At 31.4% G+C, this 21,497-nt stretch overlaps 1 protein-coding gene across 1 annotated transcript in view; it reads left to right on the forward strand.

Moving 5' to 3' along the window:
• The window catches only part of LOC115890425 (gamma-aminobutyric acid type B receptor subunit 1), a 635,424-nt gene that overhangs the window by 590,517 nt on the left and 23,410 nt on the right, over window positions 1–21,497 (forward strand). The window contains exon 10 of the mRNA XM_030910650.1: window positions 14,410–14,560. Coding sequence (XP_030766510.1) covers window positions 14,410–14,560 — 151 coding nt within the window. The remainder of the gene's footprint in view (window positions 1–14,409; window positions 14,561–21,497) is intronic.

The raw sequence follows: 21,497 nt of genomic DNA on the forward strand, positions 1-21,497 counted from the left end.
TCTAAATATTTCAGGAAAACTACACCATAATTGGAAATGGTTGAATAAGCTGAAAATAATGATGATGATTTAAAAATGAAATTATTCTAGACTCAGATTAAAAAAAACGCAACAGGAAAATTTTTAGTCAAGTTTAAAATGTTATATTTCTTTTATACAGGGTGAGTTTCCTAAGATGTTCTCTATGTATATCTCGGAAACAACTGGAGATAGAGAGTCGGTTAAATGGGGAAAGAATTGCAATTTTGTGGGGTCATAAATATGCGCCTTTCAGATTTTTGAAAAAATTTTATGGCTTACTAGATATTTCGAAAAAAAATAAATTTCGGCTATTTTAAAAATTGTCCCTAATTCCATTATAAGCTATTTTAGACAAAAAGTTCTCAGATGAAAGTTGTAGATAATCACATCCTTTATGAGACTGCGTCCTCCGTTTCCTTCTAAAGCCTTTCTTTTTTGACATATGACACAAACATATGTTTTTTTAAATGGAAACCATAGTTGGCCATGGCTTTATAAAAAGCGCCATTTTTAAGCTTTTCAGCGATATAAGCTATGATATGTTTTCTTCGAAAAATTACTGAGTTATAGCCAATTCTTATCATTTTTAAACAATTTCACTTAGTTAGCCATGGAAACAAGTTCAATCGCCGTTGGTCTCAGAAATATGAAGCTGTCACATCCAAACTTTGTAAATTAAAATAAACAAAAATTATAAATATAAATTTTTCAAATGAAGAAAAGCGTGTAGATACTCGCGCATCAAATAGAGTGGTTCCAACATGACTTTCATTATAACTGTGAAAGGCGCATATTTATGACCTGAATGTGTTCCTGATTGATGAATTTTATTCTCAAAATTGAATGAATTTTAACCTGAAAGGCGCATATTTATGACCCCACAAAACTGCAATTCTTTTCCCGTTTAACCGACTCTCTATCTCCAGTAGTTTCCGAGATACCCATAGAGAACATCGTAGGAAACTCACCCTGTATTTAGCCTTATTTCCTTTATTATATAAACGAGAGATGCACTAATAACTCACCGACACTTTACGACATCGTCTGTTGATATTGAAAAAGTTTTGCTTGCCGTATCGGTGAGAACCAGCCGCTGGACAGCCCTCCTGATGAAGGGTAGGCCCAGAAACCGGTTGAGGGAGTGGAGCTTGGTTCCCCCCTTTACGACAAGCAAGACAATTTTCTCTTTACTTTTTATTTTTTTCTCTACTTTCGATTTTACGAAATTAGAAAAAATACACAGCTAAAGGCAAGAAAATATTATTTATTTTATTATATAAATACATATCAATATAAAGCTATAATCTATATCAATATAAGCTGTATATAAATATATCAGTATTAACAATAAAAAAATTTTGGACATCGGGTTATTCGAAGAGTTGTTTTTTACCCTATCTTTAAAACACCCTGTGCCATAACTTCGTGAGCAAATTTTCCTAAAACATTATTTTTCGGTCAGAACAATGTCTCCTGAATAATTTGTTTTCTGACTCATGTCAACACGTGCCTTGGTTAATTTTTAAAAGCATAATGAACTTGCCACAAATAACATATTTTTTCATTATCGTTACTTTTTGATGTTATTCTTCACAATGACGAAGTGGCATTGGTGATTATTTTTGTGTACGATTGAATATGGTTCTTAGTGTCGAAAATTATGCAAAAGTCATTGATCTTGTTGAAGATGGTCGAAATTATGAATGTTTTCTTGGGCCTTGAAGAAATGGGAAAACATAACACAATATATTTGCAGCCTCATTAACATTATGAACCGTCATCTACAGAGTGTTATAGCAACCAGGGGAGTTAAATTTTTTGGTCGTTTAAACAGTTATTTCTTTTTAATATCCTTAGTTTTTTTAGTGTTACTAATATTATTTATTAAAACCTAGCCTGTATCGTTACATTTTTAATTTTACTATAATTTTTCCGGGTCCGTTTAAAGTATTAGGAACGACTTTGAACCGTGATAATCCCTATTTGAGTTTTTCATAGGCACCCTATACTATTGTGCCCAGAGTAAAAATAGCTTTAATTTGGTATATAAATAATGAATAAATTTTATGAACGTAATTTCGTCTCCAAAATCAATCATTATTATTATTAATTACACATATTTGCGGCTACTTTTTGATTGGCACCCTGTTAAAAGTGTATTCCCCTATTCATAAATATAAGTAAAAATTAGGTTTTGATTAAAAATATGATGTAATAATCATGCAGCCGGATCCTGTACTAATATACACTCACCGGCACGAAAAAGGGGCACCTTAAAATTTTGATATATTTTAAACTTTAATATATTTCGTTATAGTGAGCCGATTTTGATGATTTTTAAGCAGTATCTAGCTCAATTATTTGGCTTTTTAGAATATATTTTTAAGTTAAAGACGAAAGTTCCTATCTGTCAATTATACGAAAGAAGAAAAATGTTAATATTTTAGTGAAAGTTTGAAACATCCTGTGGAGTATATTAATAAAATAAGGAATTTAGAAATCATTTTATCATCTAGGTACGTCTTTTCTCGATAGTTTATTTTTTGATTCATATGAATAGCCTTATTTTTATTAGAGATTATTATATTATTAGCTTCTGAATAAGACAGTAACGATATGCAGCAATTTTATTTTATCAACACAGTTCTAGAAAAGTGTTTATTATTTTTGTAATGTCACTAGCTTTTGGAAACTCATATTATTATTGTTTATTGGCGTTTACTTTAGTATAGATGATTTTAAGTTCTAAAGTATCGGCTATTGCTGCTTTAATTGATCATGGTAGATATCAACTTTTGGACTTAAAACCATCTCTGGCTGGAGTAACAACCCGACAGACAATATTAATATGATTTTTCAAAGAAAGTGACATTATATAAATCACAAACAGTATTTTATAGGTCTGTTGACTAGGACCAAGACCAAAGATATGGTTCTAATATAAAAAATACTAAAACATTTTAGTGTCTTCTTCAAAAGCGAATATCTCCATAAAAAATTGGAACGATTGAGATGAAACAAAAACCAAACTATCGAGAAAAGATACACCTAGATGATAAAATGATTTTTAAATTCCTTGCTTTGTTAATGTACTCCACAGAGTGTTTCAAACTTTCACCAAAATATCCACATTTTGTTTTCCCCCGTATAATTAAGAGATGGCAATTTTCATTCTGATACTAAAAAATAAAATAATTTAGCTACAAATTGCTTAAAAAATCATCAAAATCAGTGTACTAGAACACAATACATAAAACTTCAAAATACATGAAAATTTTAAGGTACCCGTTTTTCGTGCCGGTGAGTGTAGTTTGATTTGTAATAAACGTTGTAAAATGTTAAAAATGAAAAATATAAAAGGTTAACACTGTAGATATAATATTGTATATCATATGGCGGGGTAATGGATTATCTAAATACGGACAAAATGTGTATTATCTAGAATTATAAACGTATAGGTGTTCAGTGGGAATACTAAAAATAATACTTCCCCTTTCAGAAACGCATTATCTCAAGCAGTGCATAAACTTTATCTCCCTAATTCAAATTAAAGCCACCCATCTAACAAGCTCCTGTTCCTGCACGTACATTTTGGCCCGTGTTTCAACGCTATCTCTCTCTCTACCTGTTCCAGGGCATCGTGGCGTTCAGCTCTCAGGGCGACCGTATCGCTCTCACGCAAATAGAGCAGGTGGTAAATGGCAGCTACGTAGTGCTGGGCTATTACGACACCCAGGCGGACAACCTGACCTGGTTCGACAGGGAAGTGTGGAAAGGTAAGTCTGTTTAGAGCGCTTTAGGCAAATTATATAGCACTAGGAAGCATAATCCAATAGTATATGAGACACATATTGTTATACAACTTTTTTTCTATGGAATTTTTTTTTCTGAAAACATTTCCAAAGCACTTTTTTACGTATAATTTAATGGTTTAAGTATATATTTTATTAAATTAACAATTTAAGAATTATCAACAGAAAATTTGATTTTTTATATGGGACACCCTGTATATTTTTAATTTGTTGAAAAGAATTTAAAATTACCTTTTTAAAAATTCGCCCACTTTGAATGAGTAGGCTTTGAACGGCGCCGGCTGTAATGCAAAAAAAAATCTAGCTGTGAGCAGCAATTAAAACGAAAATAATATTTGCAATGAGAGATGCAGAATTTTATAACAATTTAAACTATATTTAATAATAATAAAAATAAATAGCAAACCAAGACCTGAGATTTTGCTACAGGTGTTCGACATGTCAACCGTCTTCTGTTATGGACAGACGGGACCGATTTTGAACATTTCTCGCGGAATTCATTAACTCAGTGAAGCTAAAAGTTACCCTCGCATAACCGCTAAGTATTTCTAATTCTTGTCTAGATTATACGGGTATTTTAAAAATAAGATCCTTTATTTTTCTGCAAAGATAAAAATCCATAGGGCGGCATCGACGGCCAACGGCTGGAATCTTTGTTAACTATTCCATTATTCGGGAAATTGGCTGCACAAATTTTCTGATAACTTCAGTGCGGTGCCTCTTGCTGGAAAAATATGTTTCCGAGTTCTATTAAAGGCAAATCATCGATAAGGGATTCAAAGCCTACTAAAGTAAAAGTGGCGAACTTTTAAAAATTTTGTATTTCGAAGGGGACTATGACAAAATATCAAGTGTGCTAAATTTTGGAAAGGTTATTTTAAGTGCTTTTCAGTTAATTAAAAATATACAGGGTGTCGCAAATATAAAATCAATTTTTCTCTTGACAACTGTTAAATCATTAATTTTTTATACGTAAAAAGGTGCTTTGGAAATGTTTTCATAATAATACAATATTATCCATAGGAAAAAAGTTACAGCGATTTGTTAAAAATGCACATTTTTGTGCATGTTCTATAGAAAATCCAATTTGACCCACCCTGTACGTTTGACCAAAGCCATAAAAAGTACATTTTTATTCCGAATAGAACGTGCTATTTTTTTCAAACTTCACAAATAATTTTTTAAAGCATTTCAAACTTACAATAATACAAAAAGGATTTAAGAAACCAACTAAAAATGAGATTTTAAAATTTAGTAATATATTAAAAATACATATTTTAAAAGCCGAAATTCAAACAAATACTGGTAATTACTAAATTTCTAGTATTTGTTTTATAAACATATTCACCATATTCCAATATGACTTTTTAATCAAATTATGCTAATAAATTTCAACGAATAATACTCATAACAATTAAACTAATAAATGTAAACAAACAATATTGATGTTATTATCAACAAACGATTTTATTCAAATATATTACAATAACAGAACAAAAACCTACTATATATCACCCGGTCATACTCCCGTTAAATTGAGTTGAGGTTTCGCCATAGGGATATAAATAATATCAATAATGCAAAATTTTATTTTCGGAAGGCGTCCCAGTAAATTGTCAAACTGGCGTTTCACCTCCGTTCGGTATTACGGACCATTGAATATTAAATCAATGCAAATTCGGCTAAAGCTCGAATTCAGTTCAGTAAGCTTTTTGCTAACAGCAGTTGGGAATCTCCTCTTTGTTTACGTCTTGCTTTCGATTTTGTGACTTTGTGAAGTGTGTGGGTAATTCTGTTCTAGTTAATAATTTTTTTTAAATTTTATAACCTCTCTCTCTCTCTCTCTCTGTCTTTATTCCTACAAGAGGAATATAGTGGTCAGGTAATGTGCGTAGTTTGTCTCCGTAATTCCCTGTCTTGTGCTTCATGTACAAGCCTATGTACTATGCATCGGGAGGGCGAGCGTCTTTTTCCTGGAACCTTGCCCTTTATAATTAGTCTTTCCATACAGTCAGCATCTCTCCTCATCACGTGACCGAAATATTTAAGTATACGTGACTGTCTAAAAGTTGAGAGACGTTCTGTGATGTTCAGTTCTTGGATTATGGATTCATTGGTTCGCCGGGCAGTCTAGGAAATTCTGAGCATTTGTCGCCAACAGTACATCTCAGTTGCGCCATTCTTTTTTCATGTCTGACTGTCTCATCGTCCAGGACTCGGAGCCATATATTAATATAGGAAATATTAGGCAATCAAAAAGCCTTTTTTAAGTGTTATCATATGTTTTTGTCTCTCCATATCTTTGAGAGTTTTCGAACTGTCACTCTTGTCATTTCAATTCCTTTTCTTATTTCCCCTTCTAACGATTCTGTGTTGTTTATAAGTGACTGAAGATATATACCGGGTGGTGCATCGTCGTTGGAAACATAGGAAATCCCATGCAAATTTTGATCTGGCCAAATATTGGCTCCCCTATTGATTTCACGACGAAGTCGTAAATAGATTATTTAATAGATTATAGAAGATTTATGTATGGTAAATACACATGCCAAATTTGAGCAATTTTGGACCAGCCGATTCTGAGTAGTTTAAGAAAGATTGCATCTATTTTTAAATTAAAACCGAACGGGTAACTATGACTTTGTCAATATCAAAAGTAATTTAATTTTTATATTGAGGGGAAACTATGAATATTAAAATACTAATAGTACTGAATATTAAAATTTTATTAAAATCATGTTACTTTAAAAATGACGCTGACAACTTAAGGTATGTCGGTTTTTGACTGGTGTTTGTTGTTACCTATTCAGTTTTAATTTAAAAATTGATTAATTTTTTCTTAAATTACTCAAAATCGGTTAGTCCAAAATTGTTCAAATTTAGCATGTGCGTTTACCAAACGCAGACTTTAAAAAATCTAGTTACGACTTCGCTAAAAATCAATATGGGAGCCAATATTTGGACAGTTCAAACTTTACATGGGATTTCCTAAGTTGGTATATTGACTGACAACCTCAAAACGACCAATGCTCACTACATCAGGTTTGTTGTTGTTTTGCCTGTCGATAATCATAATTTTTGTTATGGAGGGATTTATTTCAAGTCCAAGTTTCTCGCTTTCGTCTTCAACCAATTTTAGAAGCTGCAGTAATTCTTCTTCGTTTCCCGCTGGAATAATAAATTGAATGATACGGTATATCATCGGCAAATCTGAGGCTGGTGGTTTTGTGACCATTAATTGTTGTTCCCAATTTTATAATCTAACTGTCTTCAAATAGTTTATATTAATTTCTAGGAGAAAGCAGAACATCATTATTGGCTTAAAAAATGTGTATATTGCTAATTAACTAAAGTGTTCTGTAAATAACTGATATTTAACTATTATCAATTTTTATACAACCAGAAAACGCAAACAACCAAGGATAAACCAACAGATCAATTGGATAAAACCCAAGACTTGGGTCAAGAAATGGTGATCTTGAACCGACCAATGAATCACGTAGTTAGTTTTAGACAACAGCTGTTCTCTACGGACTATACTGAAAGGAGTTACTTGGTTTTAAATTATTGCACAATGGAATTTAGCAGAAACTTTTACGCAAATCAGTACTAAAAATATATGTAACCCCACGTTGGGCGCCATAATATATATTCTTCTATTTATGTGTTAACATTTCTAATGTTAACATTTTTATTGTTACCAAAAAAAAAGTATCCGTTGCCCAAGGTTAGAGGAAAGGTTCCTGGGTAAGGCTTGTTGCTTTCTATGATTCAATAAATTTGTTAAAAAATTAAACAAAAAATTATAATGTGTAGGCTGCAAAGATCTTATTAATGTTGATGTTAAAGAATCGTAGACTTATGGTCAAAGACAACGAAACGGGCGCCACTTTGTAATATTTTTGTAAAAAGGTTTAGTAAAGAAACAAAAAAAGAATGTTTTATCACTAGATAGCTGAAATAACGTAATCAACAGCACTGAATGTCTATATGTTTATCTTGAATAAAAGTCAAAAATAACTATACAAACGATCAAAACATTTATTACAATAAAAAAAAATATTACTGAGCGAAACCGTAAATTATATTAAATAAGTTAATGACCATATGTTTCGAATATTGTACAAGGTGGTCCGAATTGTATTTGGGAAACTTCGGCAAAACATATTCTGCAGAAAAAGTAAATAAAAGAGTTTTTATTAATTTATGCCTTCAATAATTCTTTTCGGAGATACAAGGTGTATAAGTTTAATTTTTATTTTGATTTTTTTTCATATAATTTCTGAACGAATGTCGATATTTGAATGAAAATTGGTATTTGGTTCTACATACTTTTTAACTTGTTTGAAGAGTAATAACTTTTCGTCCGTGCCTGTATGAGTGAGAAAATACAGAGAAGACCAGGCCACTAGTAACATAGCAAGTTGCCGGACGAATTTACGTTTACCCGTTTTGCGTTCGTACTCGAGAGTCACTGCCGGCTAGTCGGCTGGTCAGGCAGTACGCAGTTGCAGTTGTGCTTGGACGGGTCGGTCATGACAGACTAGGAATACGACTCGAGGAGTGCCGAGTATTTATTATTTTCATTTTAAGTGTTTACCTTCAGTTAAAGTAACATTTAAAATAAAAATACTTATATATTTATTATTTGAGTGTGTTTACAAGCCAAAACTAAAAATAAATAAGTTTTCTAAACCCAAAAAAAAACTAAAATATTACTCTAAATAAAAAAAAGTTATAAAAAGTGTTCAAATGATCATCTTCTTGTGCTAGACAGAAGCCTAGGCGGTCGTAAAATCCCCGTCTGACATTGGCTAACATATTAGGGCTAATAGTTTGGAAAGCCTCTCGTATTTTTACTTGAAGCTCATCCAGATTATTAGCCCTATTATGACCATACACTTTGGATTTTACATAACCCCATAAAAATAAGTCATTGGGAGAAAGATCTGGTGATCTAGCGGGCCACAAAATAGTTCCATATCCACTAATTAAACGGTTGGGAAAAGTATTGTTCAAATATTTGTGAACAATACGGGCATTATGGGCAGGACAACCACCTTAGCAATTTGATTACTTGAAAACGTGGGATTTTAATCCACGGTAACACAAATGAACACTTGTTTTAACTCCTGTTCTTCATTAATCAACACATCAGGCTTTTTCTGTTTTTGTAGGAACACGCAACCTGTGTTTCAAAATTATTAATAACTCTTGATACAGTAGGTAAAGATGGAATTGGCCTGTCTACAAAAGTTTGTGAAAAATTGTTTGTATATCCCGATAAGACCTATTTTGGAAATACCATTTTACAATTTGAATTTTCTCACGAACTTCGTAAACATCCATTATTTTACTTGAAAAATAAATTTTACACGAGAACTGTCGCGAGAATCTATGTATTCGTTTTGGCTATTAAAACACGAATAAATACAAATTCTGAAACATTCTTATCACAAAAGTTATGTGACCATTCCCGTGAGAACCGGCGCATCATCACTCTGATCCCAGGAATAGACATTGCAATTCAGCAAGATCGTGGGAAACGTAGTTTACCTTTTAAATCACATTGTATTATTAAATCATTCCTTGTTCTGTTGTTGTAATGTACACTAGCTTCTAAGTTTTTGAAAATAAATAAATTTTTAAAAACAAACTTCTGCCGTCGAACGATTTAAGTCATATCTACCTATTTTTATTTTATCGCATTTTTTCGCCTGCTTTTTATCCGGTGGACGGGTATACGCTAATTCGTCCGGTTCTGCCTATGTTACTACTACGGTGGTCCGGTCTGTATACATTTACGCCGTTTTTTACGTCAAAAATGTCTCTTGATAAAAATGCTACGACTAATGATGGTTCTCGGGATATTTGGAATCGAAATAATCAATCAATACATGTCATCATTAACAAAAATTGAACATGTTAACTATATAATTATTACAGTGAAATTATAAATTTGAAATGTTTTTGCGCCAAAGATTCAACAGAAACTATTTCATCATAATTTTTTCTAGAGAAAATTATGATTAATTTATAAAAAAAAGTTCCTAGATTTATCATTTCTTTCAAATAACTATCTCAAGTCAAATATCTGTCTACTCAACATATTTATTTTTTGTTAATAATGACTTGTATTGATAACTTACATCGATTAATTATTCTTACGAAGAGGCCTTTTTTTACGTAAAAAACTGCAGAAATGTATATTTCTTCATACAAATACAATAGTTATACAATCAGTTTAATTTAGAACTGACCGCTTCCCGAAAATATATCACTGTTATATTAATATTTTCATGCAAAATATCATAGAAATTGTAAACAAATGTAACTTTAACTCAGTCAATATCTTTTCATATAAATTTATTTGTTTTTTCGATTTCTGACTTATAGCAACATATGATGTAAAATGTAGTGTTTTTCAAAGAAAACTCTTATCTTAAAATAATAAAAATAAACAGCAACTTGAGCTTCCACACTTAAGTCTTATCTGAGTATAACTTCATAGTGGTGAACTTATATGGCTTGAAAATAAGTAGAATTGAATCTCTGTAGACACAAAACACACAGACGTAGAACATATAGCAGTAGAACTGAAGTCTTCTAGTAGAACGCTAGCTGAACTATTCCACTATATTTTTCCCTCAAGTGTTGAACATTCTAATGTACAAAAAAAAGACAAATATGTTAAAAATATGTGTAATACAAAATACACGTTTTGCATATTTAGACTTCCCTCATTATTATTGTAATTGTATTGTAATTATACACCACTACTTTCAAACAAAAGCGAATAAATTAATTTTTCTTCTATTTATTTACAAAATATTATTTAGTTCAAGTTTGAGAGAATTTCTATGCAAATACGTTCTCTCTCCATTAATTTTCCCAGAGCATGTTGTGGGCTTAACATGACGTGCAATTAAGGACATCTCTCGGTCGGATAATTAAAATTCGCGGTATTCGTTCTGCTCTCTTCTTGTTTATTAAATTCTGCTCCTCAACTAACTAAGAAATATGATTTCGAATTTTCTTTGGTTTAATTTGGGGGCGCCCTTTATTTAGTATCGTTTAATGCCGGTAAAGAAGGGACCGTTTAGCGGCGGCAAAAATTAAAATACGCAGGTATATTGCGAAAGATGAATAAATGCCGAGACCTATTTGCATAGCTGCATTGGAATATTTTAATTTTTGGGGTGGTTTTCGAAGTGCTCGTTTGAATGTCAAATTTGTATCTTGTTAATTTTAATCATTTTGATTCTTCTTCTCTTTGTATTTTTCAGACTTATTACAATGTATTTTAGACATAATATTCTGGGTACATAATATGTCTATTTAATTTGTTGATTATGTAACGAGCACTTTGTTTACTCAGTTGTTTCGTCGAACTGCTTGAATCCATTTTTGCTTTTGGTCAAATTGGTGTGAGAAACCGTGAAGCTATAAAATGTTGTTTCGGGAGAGTTGAATATCCGGGATAGTTGAGTTATTGAATGTTATTGCACCAAACAACTCCTTAATTACGCTCTCCTTTACGCGTTAACATTTTTTCGGCAATTTTATTAACATTTGAAATTGTCACCACACAATAGGATGCCTAGTTCGGATTTTCTTTCACTTATTTTTTACTACCCGACACAGCGTTAAGTGTTTTATAGTTTTAATAACTGCACTAGCAAAAAACTAAAATACTTAAATATTATGACAAAGCCACGATTTCAATATTATTTTAATGCGATGACCATGAACTGTAACCGGGACAGCGCGCGGCGTGAAACACATAGCGAAAATTTCTGATTTCTGCCGTATACAGTGCTGCGGTCGGAATTTTTTGAAATCAACTGAAATGCACCAAGCTTACAGAAATGAGGCCTTTGGGATAAACTAATACCTAAGTATAATGAAATGCAAAATTAAAATAAATGAATATAGAAGCTGAACAAATTAGGTAAAGAAAGCAGTCCTCCTCCTCTCTGTGTCAGCACGTCAGTGTTTGGTACGACTGATATCGGAGATGGAGAACTAACTTCTGTAAATCCGTCTCAGATATTGGCTTTTCTCAAAGCCCTGATACTGATGAGTTATAACTCAAGAAAGAGAGACAAAATAGATCTATGAGCTTGCGGTGATTAACCTCCCATTCAATATACAATAACACTGACAACTACTGACTTGCAGTGAGACAACAACTTTCTAAGACTACTTAATATTTCTGATCAGTTGTAGATAGATAATAAATAAATAAATAAATCTTTATTGACTACGTATTTATACAAAGTATAATTGTAGCAGGTCAGAGTAAATAACAAACAGATAAGAATTTCATAAAAATACTAAAAGTTAGAAAAAAAAACAATACACGGAGGCAAAGTGTGTTACATTAAATACATACAAGACAAACAACAATTTAAGAATTTTTGTACAAATAAATCAAATTAAATCTAAGTTCCCATCTACCTGCTTTATAAACTCATCCACGCTATAAATTCCAGATTTCTCTAAAAATGTCTTAAGCTTATATTTAAATTTATTAAAACATAGAGTTTTTAATTCCATTGGAAGACGGTTGTATAAATCAATGCGTATAGAGTTTCTAGCTGATTTATCCAGTCTATAGAAATTGGTCCGTATTAGATTGGCAGATCTTGTTCCATAATTATGAGTCAGAGTTAACTGTCAGATAAAATTTACTTTTATGAACTTCCAAAAGTTGATTTAATATATACAGAGCAGGCAGTGTAAATATATTCAGTCTAATAAAGTGCGGCTTACATGTATCTCGATAGCCAACACCACATAATATTCTAATTACCCTTTTTTGCAACCGAAATATTTGAATAGAATTTGTCGAGTTCCCCCACAAAGCCACTCCATAGGACATATGGGAATGAAACAAGGCTTAGTACGAATTCAACAAAGACTCCTGGCAGATTAACGCTTTAAGTTTACGCATCAAGTATACCACCGACGAAAGTTTGCGTTTAAGATTTTCAATATGTGGTACCCAACTGAGTGTACTATCCAGTGTAATACCCAATAGTTTAGCACTATTCATTTCTATATCCTTAGACCATCTGGAGGAAAAAATATGTTCTGCGTTTTATCGCGATTCAGTTTCAAGCAATTATGCGTGAACCAAGTCTCCGCACGTTTCATCAACCTTTCGCTTTCAGTCACTAGCAGATCCATATTTTTATTTCTACAAGACATTGAACTGTCATCTGCAAACGCTCGACACTTATTTGGTATAAGGTAATTAAAAAGGTCATTAATATAAATAATAAAGAGCAGTGGTCCCAGTACAGATCCCTGTGGCACATCACTCTCCATCAAACCTACTTCAGAAACCGCATTGCCAAAGTCCACGCACTGTCTACGCCCGTCGAGATATGACTTAAGCAATTGCAGTCCAACACCTCGAACACCATATCTGTACAACTTGTCAATCAGGATCGCATGCGATACACAGTCGAACGCCTTAGTGAGATCGCATAGCATTAGATTTACCAGCTCTCCCTTTTCAAAGCCCTCGACTATGTCCGACACAACCCTACCAACAGCCTGAACCGCAGATCGCCCCTCCTGGAAGGCGAACTGTGAAAAGTCGAGCAAATCGTTTCTCTCGAAAAATCCATTAATCTAACTTTATTAATTTTTTCAAATATTTTGCCAAAAACGGGAACAATCGATATGGGGCGATAGTCCGACACTGAATCCTCGTCTCCTTTTTTAAAAATTGGAACCACTCTAGATAATTTAAAAGATTGGGAAAATTCCCTTTTCAACACAAATGTTAAAAAGATGAACCATAGGCTGGATAATTTCATTTGAAATGCTTTTCAAAATATTGCTACTTATATCATAAATATCATATGAAGCCGAATCTTTCAGCGCATTAACAGCATTCCGTATCTCTCGCCCGTCTATTGGCAAAAAAAAACAAAAGTGCTGTTGTTCATTAATATATTTCCAATCAATTCGTTCTGAATATTTTGATCAATGGACAATTCGCTTACAATTTTAGATGCTATTTCCAGAAAATACTCGTTGAAGCTCGTAGCTTTTATATCAGAGTTGTTTCTCGATCTTGCCTGATGATTTCTCTCGAGGTTGATAATTTTCCAGGCACTTTTTGCTTTCGATTTTGATGAATTTACATAATTACTGTAGGCATTCTTTTTTGCGATAATGATAGACTTTTTATAATCTCCCCGCAGTAAACGGTAGTAGGCGCTATACTCTACACTATTTAATCCGTCAGCAATTCATTTTATATATAGGACAATGTACATGATATATAGGACAATGTACATGAAATATGTTTGGAATTTTTTGAAAATTCCAAAATCTAAATTATATGCGGGGTGGTGTTGCTTCTGAAATAAGAAATTTGATATTGGCCACTGTTACATTACACATATACATCCTTTATGAAAGTTTTTGACTAGTCCCACATTTTTTAACACGTTTCTCTAGTTATTTATATGATTTCATTTAACGGATACACACTCTATTTAGAGAATAAATAAATAACGTAAATATATTATAATAAATTGTATTTTAATTTTTCTAGGTGGAAAAGTTCCTCAGGATCGGACTATCATCAGAAAATCCCTCAGGACGTTGTCGTTACCTCTTTTTATATGCATGTGTGCAGTTTCCTGTCTTGGAATTGTTATTGCAACAGGACTGATTATATTTAATATATGGAATAAACATAGAAGGTAGCGTATTACTTATTTATATTTTAGTTATTTAAAATGTTCATAACTCTGCACTATATGATACACTTTTATTATAATTTAAAAAGCCAATTTTTGTGCCAACTTAATATGAATAACCAGACCACTAAACTTTAAAATAAACAATATTAATAGTACTATTATTAAAATGCAAGTAAAAATACAGAAATGCACTAAAGTGTATAATATTGACAGTAAATTTGAAAGTAAATAGTTTAAAACAATTAACAGATTTATCGATATATTAAATACGCTTTTTAAAATGGCTGACCAGAGTTAGGTAGGACAATTATCATCATTAATTTTCGGGTGTGAACGGGCAAGAATCATTTATCTTGTTAGACCTACGGTTAAGAATCCATCAATTCCTAGACCACCCTACTTATAGTTTGATTTATTTCCTTAAGTCTGTCTGCATTTGAATATAATTTTGATTTAGCGCAAACCTACTTTTACCTTAATTTATGTTTTTTATTATAATAATGTTGTTTTATGTGCAATTTTAACTTATACTACTAAAGTTAAAACAAATAATACTACTTTAAAGTTAACATTTCCCAAAAAACTCAAAACACTAATTTCTGAAAGATTAGATTTTAACTCGGTATTTTTTATTATTATTGTATTATATTATATTACTATTATTAATTATTCGATAGAAAATATGACACTCTGAATAGAATGCCGTATCCTATGTCAACTTTTGACATTTTTGAATATGGCTTACTTGAAATTATAACATGCGGTTCATAATGACAATTTGGCTCGAAATACCAAGTATGTGGTACCAAATTATTCGTAAAAAAATATTTTTCCAAATGAGCAAATGAGCCACCCTTATTCCATTTGAAAAAATTGAGATATGATTAAAAGTACCATTTGAGCATTTTTTAACCGTCCAGGACAAGACACGAATATTAGACAGTCAAATCTATTTTTTCCAAGGCTTTTTGATTAAAAATTAGTGTTTTTAACACAGCCACGGCTCTAGATTAAAATTTAAATACTATGTTTTTTAAAGCGAAAATGTCAAAAGTTGACATATGATATGTAATTCTATTAAGAGAGTCGTTTTCTATCAAATAAAGTAAAAAAATACCGACGGTATCATTTAGAAATCAAAAGCTGTAGTCATTTCTGATGAAACAGGAAGTAATCAAAAACAATTAAATACTACAATGAATCCCATTTTTTTTCATATATAATATACCAAATTTTGTTCTTTTTATCTGAAAAAAATAAAAAAGTTATAGGAGTGAACCACCTTCAAGACGCACCCGGTATATAATTTGTCAGAGCTTTAGCACCAGTATTAATACAGGGTGTTTCAAAAAACATGCGGCATCTTTCGTGGGGAGATTCCTCACGGAAAAATAAGATTTATTTTTCATATCAACATAGGTCCGATTCTGCTTTGTTTCGTAGCTACAGGGTGTTAAAGTCTTAATATTTTTTTAATTTATTATAATTTTCTTCAAAGTACTTTTAGCGTTTCGAATGAAATTTTGAAATTTTGATTTATTCACCAGGGACGTGCATATATGGGTTATCACTGGAACATTTTTCTAAAAAAAGCATGTACGCCACTGATTTTTTTTTTCTTGTTAGCAGAATAGCCTCTTGATATTTTGTCGATTTCGGTCTCCTTGATGAGAGAAACGCAATTTTATTAATTTGTCTGAATCCAAATCTAATAGCAACCTTTAAAAATATTTAATATCATTAACTTGCGAAAGATTTAAAAAAGTACTCATTGACTTCCTATCAAAAATATGAAAAACGTTCCTATAAACATTGGTATGAAAATGCATAGTTTTAGAGTTACAGGATGTTACAACTTTTTAAAATTAGTTCTTTTGTAATTATCTTAAACACCATTATTTTTTTCATTTGAAATTGCTGTAGGTTGGATTAATAGGAATACTAACTAATAGTAATAATATTTAATAATAAATTAGGTAAAATATATAATTTATTAATTTTATTTTTATTTTAATTGTGATTAATATAATTGCGTTTATCTCATCAAGGAGGCCAAATTCGATAAAATATCAAGAGATAACTTTCACTTGTCATTAAATCGTCTACACAATTTTGATATCAAAGGAGGAAAAGTCAGTGGCGCACATGTTTTTTTTTTTGAAAAATATTCTAGTGATAATCCATATCCATGTCCCTGATGAATTTATGGACACCTTTTAACATTAAAATATGTATCATTTATAGTAACTTTTACCCTCAAAATTTTATTGGAATCAATACAAGTACTTGGAAGAAAATTATAATAAATCGAAAGATTATTAAAACTTTAACACCCTCTAGCTACGAAAGAAAGCAGAATCGGTCCTTTGTTGATATGAAAAATAAATCTTATTTTGACATGAGGAATCTCCCAACGAGAGATGGCACATGTTTTCTGAAACACCCTGTAAGATATCATTTTAGTCTTCAGCCTTTATTAGTATTTTCATTTAGCCTTCTTTAGTTTTTTCATTGAGCCTTTAAAATTACATATTCTCTTTATTAGACCTTTCTAGAAAATAATTTTTAACGTAATTTTTAAAATTTACTGTGTATTCAAATTTTGTAAAATAATAGTCATTTTTTTCTTTTCTATTTCAATTCTCTGTTATCTCTCAACTTTATTTGAAAAGTAAATTAGTAATTCAGGAGAGGAGAAGGTTGCCCTCCTAACTTTGTTTTACTTTACTTCATTCTTACCGGCCTTTATTAATTACTAAAACTCTATTAAGTACTGCAGAACGATAAGCGATCTTAATGGAGTTTCGAAATTGAAAATTATGAGAAAGTTTCCAGTTTTGCTCTTTGGGAAACTGTTTTTCTCGCTTCCTCGGATTAGTTTCTTATCGAAAAATTTTCTCATTTTAGTGAAATTATCAATGTTATTATTAAATTATTTAATTAAAAATTTAATGGTTTTATCTTTATTTCGTTTGAGGTTTAAATTTAATTTATTTAATCTATTCAACAATAAGTATTATAATTATCCACTACAATTTTAAAATTGTTAGTATAAATTTTACCTATATTACATTACATTGCCTACAGATTACACATATACATACACAAATAGAGCTTAATTAAAGTATTTTGAATATATTTATATCTATATTGAATATCAAAATGATATACAGGGAATTTCTTTTTAAAATAAGGGAGTAAACCTTGTTACCAAAATTAACCAATGCTCAATATTCTTCCTCAACCTATACCGGCTGCGTCTCAAAAGTGGCCCACCTCCTGTAACTTTTTTATTATTTCAGATAAATAAACGAGATTTGGTATGTTAGTATATGACATTAATTTGAATCGATTTATGTATTCAATTGTTTTCGGCCACTTTCTGTTTCACCTTAAATAACTACAATTTTTGATTTATAAATCACCCTGGGTATTTTGTTACTTTATTTGAAAGAAAATGACAATCTGAATAGAATGACATATCATATGTCAACATTTGACATTTTCGCTTAAAAGAAAATTGTATTTTAAATTTCAACCTAATGTCATGGCTGTTTTAAGGTGTGATTTCCAGCGCCGCGACGTCTGGCACCCGCGGCCCGCCGTATACTGGTTCGTTTTATGAACGTACGTGGCTAACACCTGTATTTTATTATATCAATGAAAAGTAATGTATTACTTTATAGGGAAACAAACCAAAGCGCGGCGTGCCGCGGACGCCACACGTCGGCGTCGCTACGAAATCGGCACCTTAAGAACACTAATTTTTAATCAAGGAGCCTTGGAAAAATATATTTGATCGTCTAATGTTTTAGTGTCTTGTCCTGACCGGCGAAAATATACCCAAATCAAAAAGCATTTTTTACGAATAATTTGGTACCACACATTTAGTATTTAGACTCGAATTGTCGTTATGACTCGCATATTGCAATTTCAAATAAACCATATTCGAAAATATTAAAAGAGTGTCATTTTCTATCGAATAAAGTAACAAAATACCGAGGGTGCCATTTAAAAATTAAAGCTTGTAGTTATTTCCGGTGAAATAGGAAGTGACCGAAAACAATTATTGAATACCATCAATCAATCCTAATTACATATCATATACTAATATACCAAATCTCGATGTTTTTATCTGAAAAAATTAAAAAAGTTATAGGGAGGCACTTTGGAGAAGCACCTGGTATAAATTTTAATGTGAAACTTATATTTAGTTTGTCTTTCAATGAATTACTTTAGCTGCATGCTATGCTATACAGTGTAAATTGAAATTTAGGTAGTTTTAATTCAAATTTAAAATTTATTCTGCCATTATTTAAAAATCGTTAATATATCAAAACCCTATATTTTTAACAATTTTTACTTCTTCATATTATACTTATCACTTTCTTTACAATATACATCTTTAATAAAATTGGCCTTAAATTTCTTTCTATAAGCTATAAATTAAATTATGTGTAGGGTATCTCATATAAAAAAATAAAATATTTGTTTGGGATACAGATTTTCAAATAATAATTTTAATTCTGCTGTTACCTACATACAGGGTGGCGCCCCTCATACGACGCGTAGGCTCAGTTAAGATACTACTACTACTACTGCCATTACTCGCTGACGAGGCGTTTTCTTTCATGAGCTTTTCCGTGACTGAAAAGCCCGATACGTGATGTTATCTGTCTACCGCACTCCAGACATTCAAAAAGCTCATTGCTTTGTTGCTTCTTTACTTTTTGGTTGTAGCTGTTCTTTACTTGTTCTTTACTTATTTGTTGCCTCTTTACTTGTGGTTTTCGCTGTAGGGTGTTCCACAGTGCCGATTTTACAAGGGTGCTATTTGGTGCTATAGCACCGGGCGGCAAATCTTAGGAGGGCGGTGTCACATTGAGAGAACTGTGGTAATGTGAATTATGTTAGTATGTATTTACTTAATTTTTCTTCGAAATTATAAAATATATTTAAAATATGGCGCCAAATTCTTAACCAATAAAATTTGCTTTAATCCTAAATCCTTTAGCACCTGTCATGAGTGTCATGTCTTCTTTTAAAACACTTCTGGCTTCTGGCTAAGTCATAAACGTATAATATAAAAATTTAGACTTTAGACACACCTGTTGTATTAAAAAAATTTAAGGTTATGTGTACAGTTTTCCCAGCGAGTAATTTTGAATTTGCCTGTTTTCGCAAGCTTTTCTGGGGAATTCTTTTACCACCCTTTATCTTTTAACGGATTTTAATGACAGGTATGTATTTAAACTAAATTGAAAATGCTGAGACGGAATTAGGAACTTATGACGGATTCGTTGGTATTCGCGACGAGCGGATCGGCGGTAACTTGGAACTAAAACCTACAAAATTTTTGAAAAATTCAGATAAGTAGCTAAGATAAGTAACTCGCTAGATATGTACGATAGTGTAGAATAGTTCGGAATATAGAGTAAAGTAAGTTTTCTCCGAGAATATTTCTTTTATCAAACTTGTACAACGGTGGGCTAAACATATTCATTTAAAAATCAGGTAACTACTTAAATAAAAAATGCTCAAACACGTAACACGTCCATTATAATCTTTTCTGGCGCATTTTTTGCAATCAAAAGGAAATATCAGGGGGCTTCAAAAAGTAGATTTGACTAGAAATTTATATATTTTTTAATGGGCCACCCTAGTGTATATTGTAATCTAAAATGAAATATTTTTCTTTTCTGATTTCAAGAATACTATACAAGTTGATATTTGGTTCAGCCATTTTAGCGCAATTTTAAGTTAAGTGATAAAATACCCTAAAAATACGAAATATTAGTGAGATAGTCAACATTGCAACTTAACTTAAAAAGGGAATACGATTACTGACTTAATATTACTTAATTATTACTTTAATTTTTAAGCTAAGTTGCTATAACTTCCTCATAATATTATAATTATTCATTTCGTTTTTTACGGTATTTTAGGCTATTTTATCACAACCTTAAATTAAAATTGCGCTAAAATGGCTGAACCAAATTTTAGCTTGTATGGTACCTATTTTTGAAATCAGAAGAGAAAGATCTTTCATTTTAGATTACAATATACAGAGTGAGCCATTAAAAAATATTTCTTGTCATATCCATATCTACTTTTTGAAGCCCCTGCATATTTTATTTTTAGTGCAAAAAATGAAAAAAATATAATGGTCGTGTCCGAGCATTTTTTGAAAATTAGCACCTGATTTTTTAAATAAATTTGTTCCATATTTTAACCCCATCTCTGTATACCTCAAAGCTTAGAGGTAGTAAAGTTGCATAATACAGAAGTGGTAGCACAGAAAAAGAACTTTTTTTAAATGAAACACCCTGTATATTTATAAATTTTTGGATTTCTTGAAAAATTCAACCTTTTTCAAGCTACAGGTATTAAAAAATCGGAATTTCAAACTTTATCAAATTCTGTAGGCAAAACGGTTAAAGATAGAGCAAAATAAATGTCACTTTCCTATCTTAATACTTCAAAAGCTATCTGATGACGTTAACTAAAAACTATACAGGGTTAGATTTTTTTTGCAAAACACTTTATCAGAAAAGAAATTTTGTTTTATAAGTTAATAGGGGATGGGGCGCTCGTTACAGTTAGCACCGGGCGGAACAGTTGCTTAAACCGGCACTGGGTGTTCCACTACAAAAAAAAACAACTTGAATGCCTAACTTTTTTCGGGACACCCTGCAGAACTCTATATATTTTTATAAAATGCTTTCAATTAACCTACATATGCTTCCAAAATTTCATTTTCTACTTGGAGCCACTGCGTTGTATAAGAGGCGCCACCATGTAGGTATATTAATTTTTAATTTTTTCGTTCATTAGTTTCAGTCCCGTATAAATAGAAATAAAGAAACGAGAATACAAGGCCATTTACGATTTATACTGAAATCGTTTCAAATGTAAGCAAGTAATTTTCCGAATTATT

Source organism: Sitophilus oryzae, unplaced genomic scaffold (genome assembly GCF_002938485.1).
Source record: "Sitophilus oryzae breed Bouriz unplaced genomic scaffold, Soryzae_2.0 scaffold_864_pilon_pilon, whole genome shotgun sequence".
In the NCBI taxonomy this organism is placed as follows: Eukaryota; Metazoa; Arthropoda; class Insecta; order Coleoptera; family Curculionidae; genus Sitophilus; species Sitophilus oryzae.